Source organism: Doryrhamphus excisus, linkage group LG13 (genome assembly GCF_037039965.1).
Source record: "Doryrhamphus excisus strain RoL-2023G ecotype Guam linkage group LG13, RoL_Dexc_Guam_v1.1, whole genome shotgun sequence".
Taxonomy (NCBI): Eukaryota; Metazoa; Chordata; class Actinopteri; order Syngnathiformes; family Syngnathidae; genus Doryrhamphus; species Doryrhamphus excisus.
Window position 1 is genome coordinate 12,734,781 of NC_136369.1, and position 16,379 is coordinate 12,751,159.

The following is a 16,379-nucleotide window of genomic DNA, read 5'->3' on the forward strand; positions in this document are numbered from 1 at the left end:
GAAGATGCTTGATTGAAAAAGTTTCAGAGTAAGAGTAAATGTTGGAAGAAACAGAAACACCTGAAAACTATCAAATGTACGTGCCAGGCCTTTTCGTGGATGGTGATGTCACAGTCTACCCTCTAAGTCAGGGGTCTCAAACTCAATTTACCTGGGGGCCACTGGAGCTAGGGTCTGGGCAAGGCTGGGCCGCATCAGGTTTTCCAAAAAAAAAACGCATTTATTAAAAACAGAAAAATATACAAACTTTTTCAGTGCTTTGGTTCCGATTTTCTACAATAAAAGCTCTGATAAAACATTCAACTGTACTCAAATATCTTAATTTTTATTTTTCTGCACAAAATAAGATGAAAAATAAATAAACAAATCAAGAATAAAGAAAGTCAATCAATCAGTAATAAATAAATATGATAATAATAACAAAACGGCAAATAATAAAAACTTATTTTTTTCAGATTAAAATGAACAAAGCATTATTAGAGCCCTGTAGACATGACAAAACACGACTATAGTCACATTCATACTTTTTTTATTTACAACATATTGCGCAACTGCAGAGTCTTGAGACACATGCTAACTCACAAACTGGAGAGCTAGCGACCTAAACGGTAGCCTTGAAGTTATTTCCTTTAAACTTAAATAGCCAAAAACTTACCACTTCCACACGGATAGGGAGGATAACTATTAACAGTTATTTAACCTTTAACATGAACATTAATCAAACGTAATATTTTTTTCTGGGTACATGATACCATACAGCATCCATATCAAACTTGCGCGGGCCGCACTAACATTAAACTTTCATATCAGGGCAGGGGCCTCAAACTAGTGTCCTGCGGGCCATATTTGGCCCGCGGGCCGCACGTTTGATAGCCGCCTCTAAGTGCTAGTAAGCATCATTGTTTGTTGGCAGACCAGACTATAAGACTAGAAACAGGTCTCAAAAAGATGTGTCGTCTTATATTCAGATGTTTAGGGATTTAAACATACCAAACCAGAAGGTGGCGCCAAACAACTTCTGTCCAAGCAAGTCCAAGGTTTTCTTCCTGTCACTCACACTCACCAATGAACTTGCTCATAAAGTGTTGTTTGAATTATCTCACAACCCGCACAATAATCCTGAACACTGGCTACTGTTGCGGCTGTAACCCACACCACTCTGAAATCCCAACTCTGAACCCCCAACATCACTTCCTGTCCGCCCCCTACTCGGCTCCTCTAGCACCGGAACACATTTACAGCAGCACACATGAGCACAGTAGTCTTATTTATGTCTTAAATGGCTTATTTACTGTTACTATATTTGGTAATGCGAGCATAAAGGAGTGTTTCCATGTCAAGAGGGAGCTAATAATGTTTATTTAGAAGGTTTCTGTATGCTCTAACTGCAAAAATATGAAATAAGGATTCCTACGTTGTGGAAATTCACTGTTCAAAAACAGTAATAAACAAAAATCAAGATGTCGACTGTACGCAGCAGTAGTGTCATTCTGCCAAATGTTAGCACCAATCAAAATGAATGAACACGCTCTGCACACTGCACCCCCCCCCCACCATCACCAGATGCCCCCTCAGCTGTAATGCTGGCCACTTGCCTTCGAGGGGGTGTCGGCGTGGGTAATCTCAGGTGACGTACACCTGGTAGCGCTCTGCTTCACGCATCTGTAAGACAGCAGGCCTAATGGCATCACTGCCAAAAAATGGACCGGAAGACCGGATCTTTGTAGTACTGTCTCGGTTCCCAAGCTGTGGTACAAGTATGACTGGTGGTACACGGGCTCCATCCACTCAAACGCACCAAATAAAGAAAAAAACATATTAGAGAGATAGAGCTGTGCAAGGTAACTGGACACTAATTTACACAACAAAGCTAGGAATGTAAAACAATACTGGCATTAATAAGCCGCAAGGTATGCTGGGTAACTCACTCTCATTGTTATATTTTTTTATATGCATATTTATATCATCTATTTTTTCTTTCTTCTTTTTTGTTGCACCAACCAACAAATTTAGCGTGTGAACTATACCTGGCAATAAACCTGATTCTGATGTCTTTCTGGTTGTATATTAATAGTATTAGTATACATGTACATTATCTATCTATCTATCTATCTATCTATCTATCTATCCATCCATCCATCCATCCATCCATCTCTCTCTCCCTCTCTCTCTCTATCCATCCATCCATCCATCCATCTAAAGACTTGAGCCTAAGCAGGGAAGCCCTGACTTCCCTCTCCCCAGTCACTTGGCCCAACTCCTCCTGGCAGATCCCAACATGTCCTGGATTTTCCCCGAAGCCTCCTTACCAGTCAGATGCACCCTGAATGCCTCCCCAGGTAGGCGTCCAGGATGCCCAATCCACTTCATCTGGCTCCTGTCAATGTAGAAGAGCACCGGTTCTACTCTGAGTTCCTCCTGAATGCCAGGAGTAAAGCCATCGGTAAAGCTAAGGATGCCACCTTGAACCCGGCCAATATGGGGAAAACTCATTTCATCCAAAATGATCACTAATTTAGGGTAAATAAAATGTTTTTTATAATCATATTTTCAATGTCAGTATGTGAGTGACAAGGAAAAGCTCCGACTCTAAGAAGTGGTCTGGTACCACTTGTTGCATATATAAAAGCATGGACCCCAAATGGTAGATGTAAGAGTCGTTTACAGGCCTTTCATTCATTCATTCATTTTCTATCGCTTTTTCCTCACGAGGGCCGCGGGGGGTGCTGGAGCCTATCCCAGCTGTCTTTGGGCGAGAGGCGGGGTACACCCTGGACTGGTCGCCAGCCAATCACAAGGCACGTATAGACAAACAACCATTCACACTCACATTCATACCTATGGACAATTTGGAGTCACCAATTAACCTAGCATGTTTTTGGAATGTGGGAGGAAATCGGAGTACCCGAAGAAACATTTGACTGTTTTCCACAGGTGACTTAAAAGATGCATTACTATGATATATGATATATGATCATGTTATTTATCCTTCAGTGAAGTCATCCAAATGTGTTATCATACATGCGACTGCTAGTGTTGTTATTTGTCGTCCGCGTGCTGGAAAGGTCAGTGCACATGTAGCCCAGGGTGGGAGGTGAATTGGGGGAGTTCAAGGGGTCCATGAAACCCAAGGGACCATCAACAAGGATGAAGCCCCAGAGAGAGGACAACTTCAAAGGGGGACTTGGAGGTCCTGTGTGCATGCAAGAACCGCTCTACAACAACAGGAGGCGCTGTCAGGGTTTGTTGGCGTGTTAAGTCAGGCATGCGGTATTCCCAGACAGCCTCGGGGTCTCGTGTGCAGACCTCCGTACAGTCTGAGGGGCCGAGTTTCTATTCCCTGTGGTGTAACACGGAGCCTGAGGGGCCCCGGTGTGGTGGTGCTCTGGGAATGCTCAGGCCTGGAGGGGCCTGGAGCTCAGATGGAGCCTCGAGGGTCAACTTTCTCACTCGGGGAGCAGGAGAGGAAGACGGCAACCTTGAGAGGCGACTCCCATGAGGATTAAAACACACCAATGTAGAATAAACCCATATAATGATGATTTTGTTCCCCCTGTTTCTTTTATCTTCTCTCCTGCTGTCTCTCATGTGTCCCACTGGAAGATGTTCACCCTCTAACAGGATTAGATACATTTCCATCATGTGAGATTCAAGATCACAAAGCAAACCAAGACCCCCTGGGGAAGAGCGGGATGAAACACACACATCCTCCTCCTCCTCCTCCTCCATCCCACAGGATTCCAGATGCTGGAGCGGCGGGAGGAGAGGACCAGAGGAAGGAGGAGGGCAAATGTGGACAAATGGAGCGAGAGAAGCATTTTGTCCAAAGATATCAGCCTCATTGGGATAACATAGACTCCATTCATATAATGTAAGTGGAAAACATCTACAATATGTATCATTTTTTATCAATTTTTTCCATGCATGAATCAATAGACACAATGTAGCTTCCAATACAAAAGCGATTGACATAATGTTGTTTTTTTGAATGTGGAAGGAACCCGGAGTGCCTGGAGAAAACCCCATGCAGGCACTGGGAAAACATGCAAACTCCACACAGAGATGCCTCGAGGAGAATCTAACCAAGGATCTCCTGACTGTGTGGCCAACATGCTAACCACTCGCCACCGTGTGGCCCGTCGGTCAAGCAAAAAAACAAAATAATCCAGAGATTTTATTCTGAAGGGGATATTTTTATGCAACGAGTTGTCATTTTTTAATACTCCTTAAGGTGGCGACAACGCACGGTAGTACTACTTGAACTGTTGTCATAGAAGAAGACCATAAAGATGTTCAATGTGTCAGTCTGCTAGTATGCTTATTATATTACACAGCAGATGCTTAAGTTGTCACATTTGGAGTTGTTCATTTTTTTAATTCCCTATGAGATATTTTATAAACATTTTCCCCATTTAGGGTTGTCATAACGACGTGTTGGTGGGCCCCGCAGCCAAACCAGTTGACGACCACTGCTCTACAGTAGCTATCAGATAAGTTAAAAGCTGTTTCACCTTTTGGCCACCAGAGGGAGTAAAACCCCTGTGATGGCAAGGCAAGCAGTTTTGCCTCAGAGATGGTCATAAAATATTGATGGCAAAGCAGTATAAACATGAATTAGCCCACATGGCTATGGCACGCACATACAGTCACACGTTCTCTCAACTCTTACATATTTCGACACCGCATGATAACACTCAGAACAACCATGTGAGGGGTCAAGGTCACTTGCCTTTTTGCAGTTTTGCAATGATCCTGTTTACATGCCAACAATTCCACATATCAAAGGCTTAAACAAGATCACAACACTTTAGAAATGCTGGTGTGAGTGACAGAAAGAAAAGCTTGCTTAAAGAGAAGTCATTTTGTGGCACCTGTTGGGTTTGCATATTTAAATCAACATATTCCATACTGTATGGAAAATACTGTAATTTTTTCAGTATTACAAATTTTATTGCAAGTATTGCAATTTTTATTGCAGTAAAAGCTTGCTGCTCTGGCGATCAATGTCTCACCGAACATGTGACCAATGTAGAATACTACTATCATTCACAGCATATTTGAATGTCTTAAATATGAATTTTTGATCATTTAGCTATTTTTTAATGCTTGAAAATTCTTAATTTAGTCAAAATAATACATCAAATGTGTGTTAATATGCATATTCTTCATGAATAGGCCATAAAACAGGATCACAACACTTTAGAAAGGCTGGTTTTTATTGCAGTAAAAGGTTGCTCCTCTGAACATGTGACCAATGTAGAATACTACTATCATTCACAGCATATTTGTATGTCTTAAATATAAATTTAGCCATTTTTATGCTTGAAAATGTTTAATTTAGTCAAAATAATACATCAAATGTGTGTTAATATGCATATTTCTTCATGAATAGGCCATAAAACAGCAGGATTTTGAAGACAGCTTTGAAAAAACGTGATAGCGTGAAGTAAAATTTGGACTGCAAAGTGGCGAAGGATGACTACAGCATTTCAAGAAAGAAAAACGACTCCATTTGTATGACAGAGGCAGGTGTACTAACCACTAAGCCACCTGGTTCAATGTCTTTTTTTAAGGCTTCGCCCAATATAAACACAATCTTCACATACATATTTTAATTGTTGCTATTATGTATTATCATACTTCAATAAGTCCTCAGGGTGGAAAGAATAAAAAATGATAGCATATAAAGAAATGAATATGAAAGCACAGCAGGTTATGAAGACATAATGCCAAAGGAGTAGAGGATGAAGTAACGCTCCCTGGCTTTTAATTAGTGGAAATAGCTGTACAATATCACAATAAATAAAAAATACTACAGGAAAAGATAGCAGATGAGTCCATTCCCACCCAGAGGGTTCATTATTATCAGCGTAGAGGACTCGATGAAGGCAGACGCTCATATGAGAGACGTCTGAGGACATCACCTCACACACACACGCGCGGTGAATGATTGGGGAAGGCATCATGAAAAGGAGGGCTGTTAAACATGGCCATGAGGCAGGGCAGCGTGCATGGGCACGCTTTAATTATCACACACTCACCCACCTTCACTGAGACGACACTATCACACACACAGATGCAGCCTGACGCATGACAAGCCTCATATGCTATTCAGGGGGAGTCTATTAGTGTTTTGGCTTGACTTGTTATTCAGATGTAAGTAAGGACGCTGCTTTGAGTTAGAGGCAATGGACTAGATCAGTGTGTGTATGTGTGTGCATGTAAATTAGGATAGAATAGAGTGCAGCAAGGTTTGAACTGTTAACAAAAGTAGAAATAGCACTGAAGTTGTTTGTTTCTGCAATTAGCAGCGTGTACTCCAACTAAAACGAGGCAGATGCCAATTTAAACAATATCTCAGTAAAACTGTACCATTACAAGACTTTCATTCATTCATTTTCTACCGCAGGTATGCTGGAGCCTATCCCAGCTGTCTTCGGGCGAGAGGCGGGGTACACCCTGGACTGGTTGCCAGCCAATCACAGGGCACATATAGACAAACAACCATTCACACTCACATTCATACCTATGGACAATTTGGAGTCTCTAATTAACCTCGCATGATTTTGTAACATGCGAACTCCACACAGAGATCATTACTAAACTTATTTATTGGAATTATTTTATAATATGTTTAGTATAAAAATAAATTTTGTAATATAGATTTCACAAAATGTCAATTTATATGATGAGAGATGAGATTTATGCTCCAAATTGCAGACATATAACAGTGATAATCTTTTTTCCCTGGCATGAGTATGTGATCGTTGATGTGATTAATATAACCTCAGCCTACAGAAGAGGGGTGGCAACTGTAAAGCTCACATGTATGGCATACTGGAAAAAAACAAGACAAAACATTGCAACATCCATCCATCCATTTTCTACACCACTCGTAAACAAGTCTTACGAGGTTGGAGTAGGGGGGTGGCTATTTTAACTAGAAAAATAGTATTAGTTGCAATTTTCTATATTTGTCATATTACGAAGCATTTATGTGGAAAGTCAATATTTACATATTTTGCATTTGTGTAAACAATCCAACTATTGTTATGCCACTTATCCTCATTAGTGTGTGCTGGAGTCTATCCCAACTGACTTCAGGCGAGAGGCGGGCTTTGTGTAAATCAATCATATTTATTTACACTCAGCGCCGGAAAACGTCATATAAATTCCATGGAGTCCAAAGAAAAAGCAAGCATTGCCGACATTGCTCATGGTGTGTTGGCACATTCCTCCTACATTGCAGCAGAACAACACATGCATCGTCCTGTCCCCTTGTTCCTAATGAGCTTTATCGCATTGGTCCCGCTTGACTTGTCTTGTTAAGTGGCACACATATATCCATATGTTCCACATGAGCAGGCAGAGGGGACACGCTGGGTGGCAGAGACGCTTTCTCAGTTACATCGCACAGTTCTGAACCGCAACAGCCAGCAGCAAGAGCCAGTCAGCTCCGCTCTGCATCTTCATGGGAACGAGCATGTAGACGACAATTGGTGCAGAGCGCTGTCGACGACATCCATTTGTTCTTGATCTTAAAGGAGCTCAAAAAGTAGTATGCCAAGAGGCACACGCTCATAATTTACCACATCATACTGAGACCAGTTTGTAAGATCCTAGGTACCTTGTTAAGCGGAACAAAAACAATGTTAAAACACAGCATTATCTTTTTATTTTGACACAAGAGAAAAATAAATAGACTTGAAACTGAAATGAAGTAGGCTAAACTAAAAAGAAATACTACCGTACGAACAAAGAACATCACATTAATAACCGTTTCCAGACACTTTGCTGAATCTTAAAAATAAATAAAATCAGTTCTTGGAGCTTGCAGCTTCACATTAAAGTTGTTATCAAAAAGTTAGCGTAAAAACAGATGTGAGGCAGCAAAGCCGACACGGCGGCAAGAAGTGAAGGCACCGTCTGCTAGAAAGAAAAGTCTTCTTTCTGCTTCTGAATGTCAGAAACAAAGCGATTCACTGACACGCCAAGACCTTACAGTATATCGTTAGTGCTAGAACCCACTCAACAGCCGATGGTCCTTCAACCAATAGTCTGAGATTCTGTCATTCAACCTCACACACACACACACACACTCACACACACAGTAGAGGTTGAAGTGAGAGCTCATAGCTCATCATGGTTACGAGTGAGGTCCTCTCCGTAGTTGGTGGCCTGACTTCCTACAAACATGTTCCAGTTCTCCAGGATCTCCTCTTTGGTCAACATCTGGTCCTAAGAAATAAAGGAACATACTATCAAGAGGGTTCAAACATCCTGATAAAGCTGCTTTGGGGGAGAGGCGGGGTAAAAGCTCCAAGTATGGTATTTCCTACTTCCTAGTGGAGAGGAATACAGTGCAATGTATAATGACAGCCCCCCCTCCACCCCTCACCCCAAGGTCGTGATGTTTCTTATAATGTCATACCTTGTCCTGGTCAGACTCATAGACCAGATGTCGAGCCTCAGCTTGGGCGTGGTCATAGTTTTGCGGCATAATCCAGTGGCGGATTTCATCCCGGTCCATTTTACCATCTTTGTTCAAGTCTCTAAAGTCAGAAAACTGATCCCTCTCGGTTCTGACCCAGTCTGGTTCTGGACCGCCGTCCTCTTGAGCCAACATGTCGGCTGAAATCATACATGGTTTGTTATGATCAAATACAGAGGTCGGCAAGGTCACATTTATTTGTGTTTGTTTATTCAAAAGAATGTATTGCTTGAACCCACCAATATACTCGTCCTCATCCACGTGTCCGTCGTTGTTCTTGTCAATGTCCTCCAGGGTTTCCTGCGTTCGGCATGAAGAGGTGATGTCACTAACAAGGGTCAACAGCAGCTGGAACTTTCACTTTGACTAATAATGGCGGAAACAAGTTAGCCCTCGGCAGCGCGAGTCATCACGAGGGTCAGTTTACAGCTGGGCTGGCACACTGACACTACAATTACAAGAATCACCGCTGATGAGGGCCAACCCCCCCATACACACATTTAGTGTGTAACAAACACTTAAAGCTCTGCTAGATGTCTTTGTCCACTGTCAGACATTAACTATGCCGTAAAGGCGTGTCAGCTGCCTTGGTCATTAGTTAACAAGTACACGCCAACGTGCTCAGTTTAAAGACAACACATCTGGGCTGCAACACACGCACTCATCTACACATGCGATAAACTCACTGCATGCATATTTTCCTGTAGGTGAGACGCCCTCTCTGAACCTGGCTAAATATTTAATGGCCGTGTAGAATATAGCTGACTAATAATAAACAAGCTCCATCAATATTCGAAAGGTTGCGTGTGAAGAGTCAAGGACAAAAGTATTCTTTAGTGCACTACGCAGCGCTGGATACAATCTCTTGCGCATTTCATAAGCATGCAATACAAACATTCAGGGTGGATGGGTGGGTTTGTTTGACTTGCTGTGCTATCATCAGAGCATGAGAATAAACAATAAAAACATTTTTTGATGAGGATTTCTGATATAAGTTATTGTAATACTACTGTTTATTATATTTTACCGCAGCTCTAAGATCACTCGGCCGCACAGTGGACAAGTCTTGGTGGTAGGCCATCATTTTGCTGGCCTTGATTTGTTTTCCTTCTCTCTCTCGCTCTCTCTCACCAAACAGGCTGAATGACATGAGGTTTCACTCATCTGTCTCAACACCTGGGCGTGTTGGTTCCATAGCTGAATGAACAACCATTGCGTGTCAGCCATTCAGTCGCTCTGTCCCCGTGGTTAGAGGTTGGGCGCTAGCAAGCATGCACTGTGTGTGTTACACAAATACTATCTTTGTGCCTGTTGTGTATAAAACACAATCTGATGTCAGTTTCAGTTCCATTCTGTGACATGGGAAGGTTTGTGACAAAGACAATGAAATAAACACCAAATGGTGGACTAACACCTCACTGTGCATCAAATGCATGTTGCTGCATTCAAAACATTGACCATTGAGCTTTGACCTAACTCCCAAAAATATTACACTCCTTTAAACATAAAGGGTGCGTTCCACACACAAAGTTGCTAAAAGTTAATCGAGACGTCTTGACGTCATTGCATTGACAATCAATTACAATGGCAATCAAAGTAGCTTTTGACACGGCGTACTTTCATCATTATGGCATATATTATTATTACATTAATGAAAAAGATCGCTCAAAATAACTTTGACAATAGTATAGTTCGAGGGCAATAATTTGCGGGACAATTGTCATCCTGCTGAATCTGTTATCGTGACAAGCAACTCATCTTTAGTTATCCAAAACTATGACTGAAATGTACAAATCCAGTGTGTGGCTGCTGCTTATCTGTAATCAAGCACATGTTATGTCTAAGTGTAAGATGTTGACCATATGACTCCTGGGGCCAACTGACCACTTATTATCCAGAGATGCCACAAAGCTGAACAGTTCCCAAGTACTATTCAGTAGTGACATCATAAAAATGAACCTTTTAATAATTAACTCTGCCAAATGGGTAGTACAACTTTTATGAACATGCGGCATAGTGCCTCACAGCGAAACATTTCCCACGCAACTGCTCTGTGAGGCCAAATTCATATTTAAAGATTGAGCGTTAAATGGGACAGTCTGTACATCCCACTGGACACGCTCCAAAAAAAATTTTTTTTTTTATTTACCATGACCCACATGAAATTACAATTGGATCGTATCGAAATACAACAAATTAATCTAATGACATACTACCACCAGGTCATTTGTTATTGTCCCCCCCCCCCCCCCAGGCATGCACTCACAAGCATTTCTTATTTAGTCCATTTGCTTGTGTGATCACTTCTATACTGCAGTATTTCTGCAGTTTCTGTCTTATTTTGAGTTGCTCTGATTACTTCTATGACGGAACGTTGAGGATGTCATTAATTACTTATGAGAGGCGTGCTTGATTAAATTCTACAAATGTAGTTACGGGTGGGAAAGCGTGCCATAGGCTTTGACTTCTGGATTATTTGCGAGTATTCCTATCAGCCACCCAATACAGTTGTCCCTCGTTTATAACAGTGAATTGGGGTCAGATTTGACTGCGATAAGTGAATTTCTGCCAAGCAGGATTCAATATTACTAAAAAGATTATATGGAAGGAGGATAAAGAAGCCAAAAATGTACCACTTCCACACAAAATGAGTGGATTGTTTTTTTCTGCACTCAATGAAATGGCAATAATTTATACATTTTTGTTGTTGAAAAAACGCAAGAGTGAGGAAGCAATATTCAAACTGCAATACAGCGAGGGACGACTGTGAGCATATGCTTACCTGCACTACAATGTCCTTCATGTGGTCAAACTCCTCAGGATGCAGGAAGGATGTGAACTCTTCTCTGTCGGCTGCCAAGTCACCATTCAGATCAGCGGTGTTGAACCTCCTCTCGTCACGTGGAAGCATCTTCTTGAAGCTGAACTGGTCGGTTGCATCATCAAACTCGCCTGGATTAGCTGAGAATACAAGGACAATTAAACGCGTACATACACTGGGTTTAATCAGGAAAGTGAAAGAAAAGCGTGTGTGCTACCGAGGTAGTAACCGTAAGTGGCTTGCTTGTATTCTTCCCAGGAGATCTTATCATCTTTGTTGAGGTCATAATCTGCCCAAACCTTTGCCACGTTCTCATACACGTAACGCTTCTGGACACGTTTTATCCATGCTTTGAGCTCTGCGGTGGTGATGAGGCCATTGGAGTCGCTGTCGATCCGCTCTACTATTTTACTGAAAGCAAAGAGAGAAAAAAAGACTCATTTAAACTGTAATAGTGTGCTTACATCACTAAAGATTTAATCACCTCCTAACCACTGTTCAACCACCGATGTCTGCCTCACTGTCCGGGGAGCAGTGTTTGAATCTCCATTGGAGCATCTACAGGTATGTGTATAGTTTGTACTGCTGTGGGTTTTCTCCAGGCATTCTGGCTTCCTCCCACACACCCAAAACATGCAGGTTAGGTTAATTTGAGATTCTAAATTGTGAATGTAGGTGTTAAGGGTTGACTGGAAACCAGTGCAGGATGTCCCCTTTCTGTCAGCTGGGATAGGTTCTAGCTTACCTGGGATGGACGATTCTAGCTAAAGATGCTTTATAACATTCTTAACTCTCAAAGAGCATTCATGGTGAAACCTAAAAACAGTAAAACACCGTTTGCTGAAGTCTTGCGGTCTTACTGAATGCAGAGTTGGTGGTTTTGGAATATGTGTCACATAAAAGATAATGCAGGCTCACTGAACTGAGGTCTTGCCCTTTATGCGGACATCCTGGATGACGGTTAAAACTGGGACGCCAAGATCTACAGATATCTCTTTAAGACAATAAAAACAAGTATGTCATTTGCCTACATGACAAGGGAACACAATCCGATTACTCCGCTCATACATGTTGTACATGAAACTAACACTTAAAGGTCACTGTAGTTACATATAAAAAAACATGTCAAATCTCAATCTAAATACATATTATCAATAGGACAAGTTATCTATTTTTACCAACTAAGAGAAGACTTGAGCTCTAATAGGACAGCTGGAGTGGGAGTGCCAGCAGACCAGTTTTAAACTCAAGTATTCTTAGACTTAAAGTTGCCACGTTGTGATGTACCAGGGGTCCTCCCACTTTCACAAGGAGCCCCTTTTGAGCCACGTAGGAGCAAACAAGTCATTAAAATAGAAAAGAAAACTGTACACAGGGTGTCAATGTGACTTTTGTTCATTAGCAACAACAATGCCTTTCATGACGATGTATAATTGTGATTTCCACTAAGTAAGTCCTTAACGGTGTGTGGGAATACGCCCTAGGCATAATCATGATGATAATAATAATAATAATAATAATAATGATGTGGGCTTTTTCGCTGGCATGCACTGCACATATTTGTAATGCAGTTAGCAAATATTAATGAAGAGTTACACGCAGCAGATTTGTTCATCTGGAGTGGTGTTGAGTAATTGTGCGTGATTTACAAAAACTTGTGGCTTGAAACCATCCTCACTTACCCGAGCCTTTCCTTGCTCTCCTCCGGGGTGAGCTGGTCGAATGTCCTGGCCTCCTCTTTGCCCAGGAAGGCTTCGTGGTCATACTGGAAGCTGTTGTTGTCCTCCTGTGTTCTCTTATTCAGATCGGTTTCGTGAATGACTCGCTCTTTCCTCGTCGTGGGCTTCGCGTAGGCCATGGTGGTCCACAGAAGCAAGGCGCACATTAAGGTGAAGACCCCCATCATTCAGGATCGAAAACAAACTACTGTTTCAAAGCAGGCCCCTCTAATGTAGCCCAGCCGCGATGTTTGCTTCTCCGATGCCGCTCTAAATCCGCCCCTGTGGTGCTAACTGTTCGTCCACATGAAACAACTTAGCCCGGATGTCCACAAAGTCTCTGTGGGTTTAAATTTGAATTATTCGACACTACCCACTTCGTTTGTAGAGATGGCACAAAAAACAGGCGGTGACTTCCGGTCGCTTTTTCAGCCGCCAATCACAGCGAAGCTTTAAGAGGGGCTCACCTCAGTGCTCTGTAAGCTTACACAGCATTGGTCGGTGATTCACGAGAGGAATTTCGGCGCCACGTTGCAAGCTAACAGGCCTCTAAACGGATGTGGCGGCTTTTTTCGGTGAGTACATATAAGTAAGAAAATGTTTGTTGCTCAATAACCTGTGCTATCTATTTGTTGTTATATCTGTTGATTGTGGCAATTTCCTCACTATTTGCTAGCTAGTTGCTTATACTCTTCATCAATCATATTTCCAGCGCAAGCTAACAGGCCTCTAAACGGATGTGGCGGCTTTTTTTGGTGAGTACATACAAGTAAGAAAATGTTTGTTGCTCAATAACCTGTGCTATCTATTTGTTGTTTAATCTGTTGATTGTGGCAATTTCCTCACTATTTGCTAGCTAGTTGCTTGAACTCTTCATCAATCATATTTCCAAATGGCAAACGGTTTCCATAATGTATGATTCAGGCGAGTAAGTACAATATTGTGACACAGTCCAATCAAACAATGGTCAAATAATTACATTACATTAATGTTAAAATGAGTTTATTATTAGAACGGCTGTTTAAATTTGTACCTCTCTGAAGGGTCAATCAAAACAAGGGTTGGCCATCGGGCATATGGGAACCAGGCCTAACATTGTGGTTCTCCTGGAATTGCTCTTGTTTTTTTTAACTTTGTTTCCTACTTTCGGTGATCGACCATCCTGCCAACTGGAAAAAATGGCCACAACACCAACAAAGAAGAAGCGTCAGGAAGTGTTTGTGTTGATCCATTTCAATCATGGAGATTGTGCGATGGATAGGCTCCAGCATACCCTGGCAACCCTAGTGCGGACAAGCGGCATAGAAGATGGATGTGCAGTGTGCAACAGCGCTCAAACGGTTAGTTGAAATTCTGCAAAAAATGAACCGAATCACTCAAATTCAAACGATGCCCAACCTGAAATAAAACAGAAAAATAATAATAATTAAAAACTATAATGACAGCCCTATTACAAACTATACCACCACCAATAACAACAGTCACACAGGACCACACCAGCACCACAGCCCATAAGCCCTGCAAGCCCTCCAACGACAAGGTCCTTTGGTATTTCTATACCACAAATAAGTGAATATTTATTATTTTGATTGTGCATCCTCCTTCACGTGATATAATTGTGTTGCAAATGTTGTAGTGATCCAACCAGTCAGTTAACCCCAAATTAAACGTCTATATACACAAACACTACGTCTAGGCCGTTTTTCACTGTAACCCACCTCGAGCAGCCCAAATAAAATTCCATATCATTCCAATATCTTTTGAAAGACATAGAGTAAATTGTTGTGTATGGTGAGCCAATAAAAACGTCCTTATCTATCTTATTGTAACAGTCGCCTTTATGGGCCTTTACTCTGTAATGCAGTGATTAGAATAAGTAGTTGTCCATCATAAAAGAAAGACCAGGAAAAAAGCATTGCACCTCTATTGCTCAGCGCCTGGGCCCAAATAAAGGGAGAATGTGATCCACTTTTGGTGAATCTGATCATCTGATGTGTTTTCAGCGAGTCACAAAAAGAGTTTGCTTTGGACAGTTGGTGTTATCATATCTACTGGCAGAAGAATCACATTACCCATCGGCATCTCAACATGCTGTAATGTGGAGGAGCAGAGTCCGTAGCCTCCAAACAACTTGCTGACGCTGCCATGCCTAATCCTCGGTCGTGGGCAGGAGAAACGTGTATTTTGCCATTCGTCATTAGCATAATAAGCCAGCACATGGCACATTGGTGTTTTGCATAAATAGTACACCCTAGTTTATAAAAGGGCCCCGAGGCTAACTAGGCTCTTTATTCAATTAATGAATACTTAATGTATTTAAATTAGTACTGCCTGGTCAATTCAAATCAGTGTGTTTTGCAGACATGACCAAATACAAAAGTGTGTTTTTTAACCCACCCCCATGTGAAATGTCGTCTTTTAGAGTTACAAAAATAAAACTGTAGTTGGAACAGTTTTATCAAGTTGTGACTACTGATAGAAGATACTGTATTGATATTTAACATGATGATTGATTATAAACCGAAACTTTAGCTGTGGAATTTAAATTTCTTATGAATTTTAAAACAAACAATAACTGTTAGTAGGTTATGTCAGACAACAGCAACATTGCCAAAAAAAGAGAGGAAGTAAAAGTGTGGCTTTCAACATGAATATTTCACTGTAGGAAAGCATGTGGAGAGAGTGGGGGGGGTCGCAGCTACAGGGATGTTCAGTTAACCATGACATTACACACACACTGCAGAAGGCATTTGGTTAATGTAATTAAGAAAACCCTATGGTGGGAGACACACAGCATTAGTGTCCGGGACATACACTTCTGTTGTGGCCTTCCCCTGGCCCACGCTCGCAACCACAGATGGGAGATTATATTCATGACATTTACTAATGATTTGTTTTCTGATTTGTAAGCTCCTTAGTTTCATTTAACACTATATATTCATCTGAATTTTAAGAGTTCCATCTATAACACAGCTGTATGGTTGTAAATCTTATTTGTGATGTTTGAGTTAACACCTCCATAACAATCCTTGTTAATTAAACATTTACAACTACTTAAATTGTCTGTGATTTTGCCATGAAATTTTTAATTTCGCCGTAATTTTCTCAACCACTGAGGTAAGTGATTTCCCCTTTCGGTTGCAATTACAATTACAGATGCAATACCAAGATTAATAGAACATAAAATACCTCTCAGCTATTTATTGTGAGTTACTGTTAGTTAGCCTTTCCTTAGCCTGTAGTTCTGTTATACAATCGTGGCTAGTTCTAGCTAGGTGGCATACCGAACTGCAGTGATTGCCGTGAAACCACTAAAGTCAAACACTGTTTTCGGGACACCATGCAATGT

The 16,379-nt window shown here is 41.4% G+C and overlaps 2 protein-coding genes across 3 annotated transcripts in view; one reads left to right on the plus strand and one right to left on the minus strand.

The window, feature by feature from the left end:
• Positions 1-7,095: 7,095 nt before the first annotated feature.
• Positions 7,096-13,448, minus strand: rcn1 (reticulocalbin 1, EF-hand calcium binding domain). 2 transcript variants are annotated; one of them, XM_058088939.2, is made up of 6 exons: positions 12,995-13,448; positions 11,542-11,723; positions 11,274-11,452; positions 8,731-8,791; positions 8,432-8,631; positions 7,096-8,238 (listed from the first exon to the last, which is right to left on the minus strand). In XM_058088939.2, the coding sequence occupies exons 1-6, from the start codon at positions 13,216-13,218 to the stop codon at positions 8,131-8,133; spliced, it is 954 nt and encodes a 317-aa protein (XP_057944922.2). In that variant the 5' UTR covers positions 13,219-13,448; the 3' UTR covers positions 7,096-8,130. The 2 variants fall into 2 exon arrangements, with proteins under 2 accessions (XP_057944922.2, XP_057944921.2); XM_058088938.2 differs by having other exon boundaries at positions 7,097-8,238; positions 11,530-11,723; positions 12,995-13,446.
• Positions 13,449-13,533: 85 nt separating this feature from the next.
• Positions 13,534-16,379, plus strand: part of pax6b (paired box 6b) — a 33,857-nt gene continuing 31,011 nt past the window's right edge. The window contains exons 1-3 of the mRNA XM_078795809.1: positions 13,534-13,605; positions 13,743-13,785; positions 14,230-14,370. The gene's annotated coding sequence lies outside the window, so the exon portion shown is untranslated. The remainder of the gene's footprint in view (positions 13,606-13,742; positions 13,786-14,229; positions 14,371-16,379) is intronic.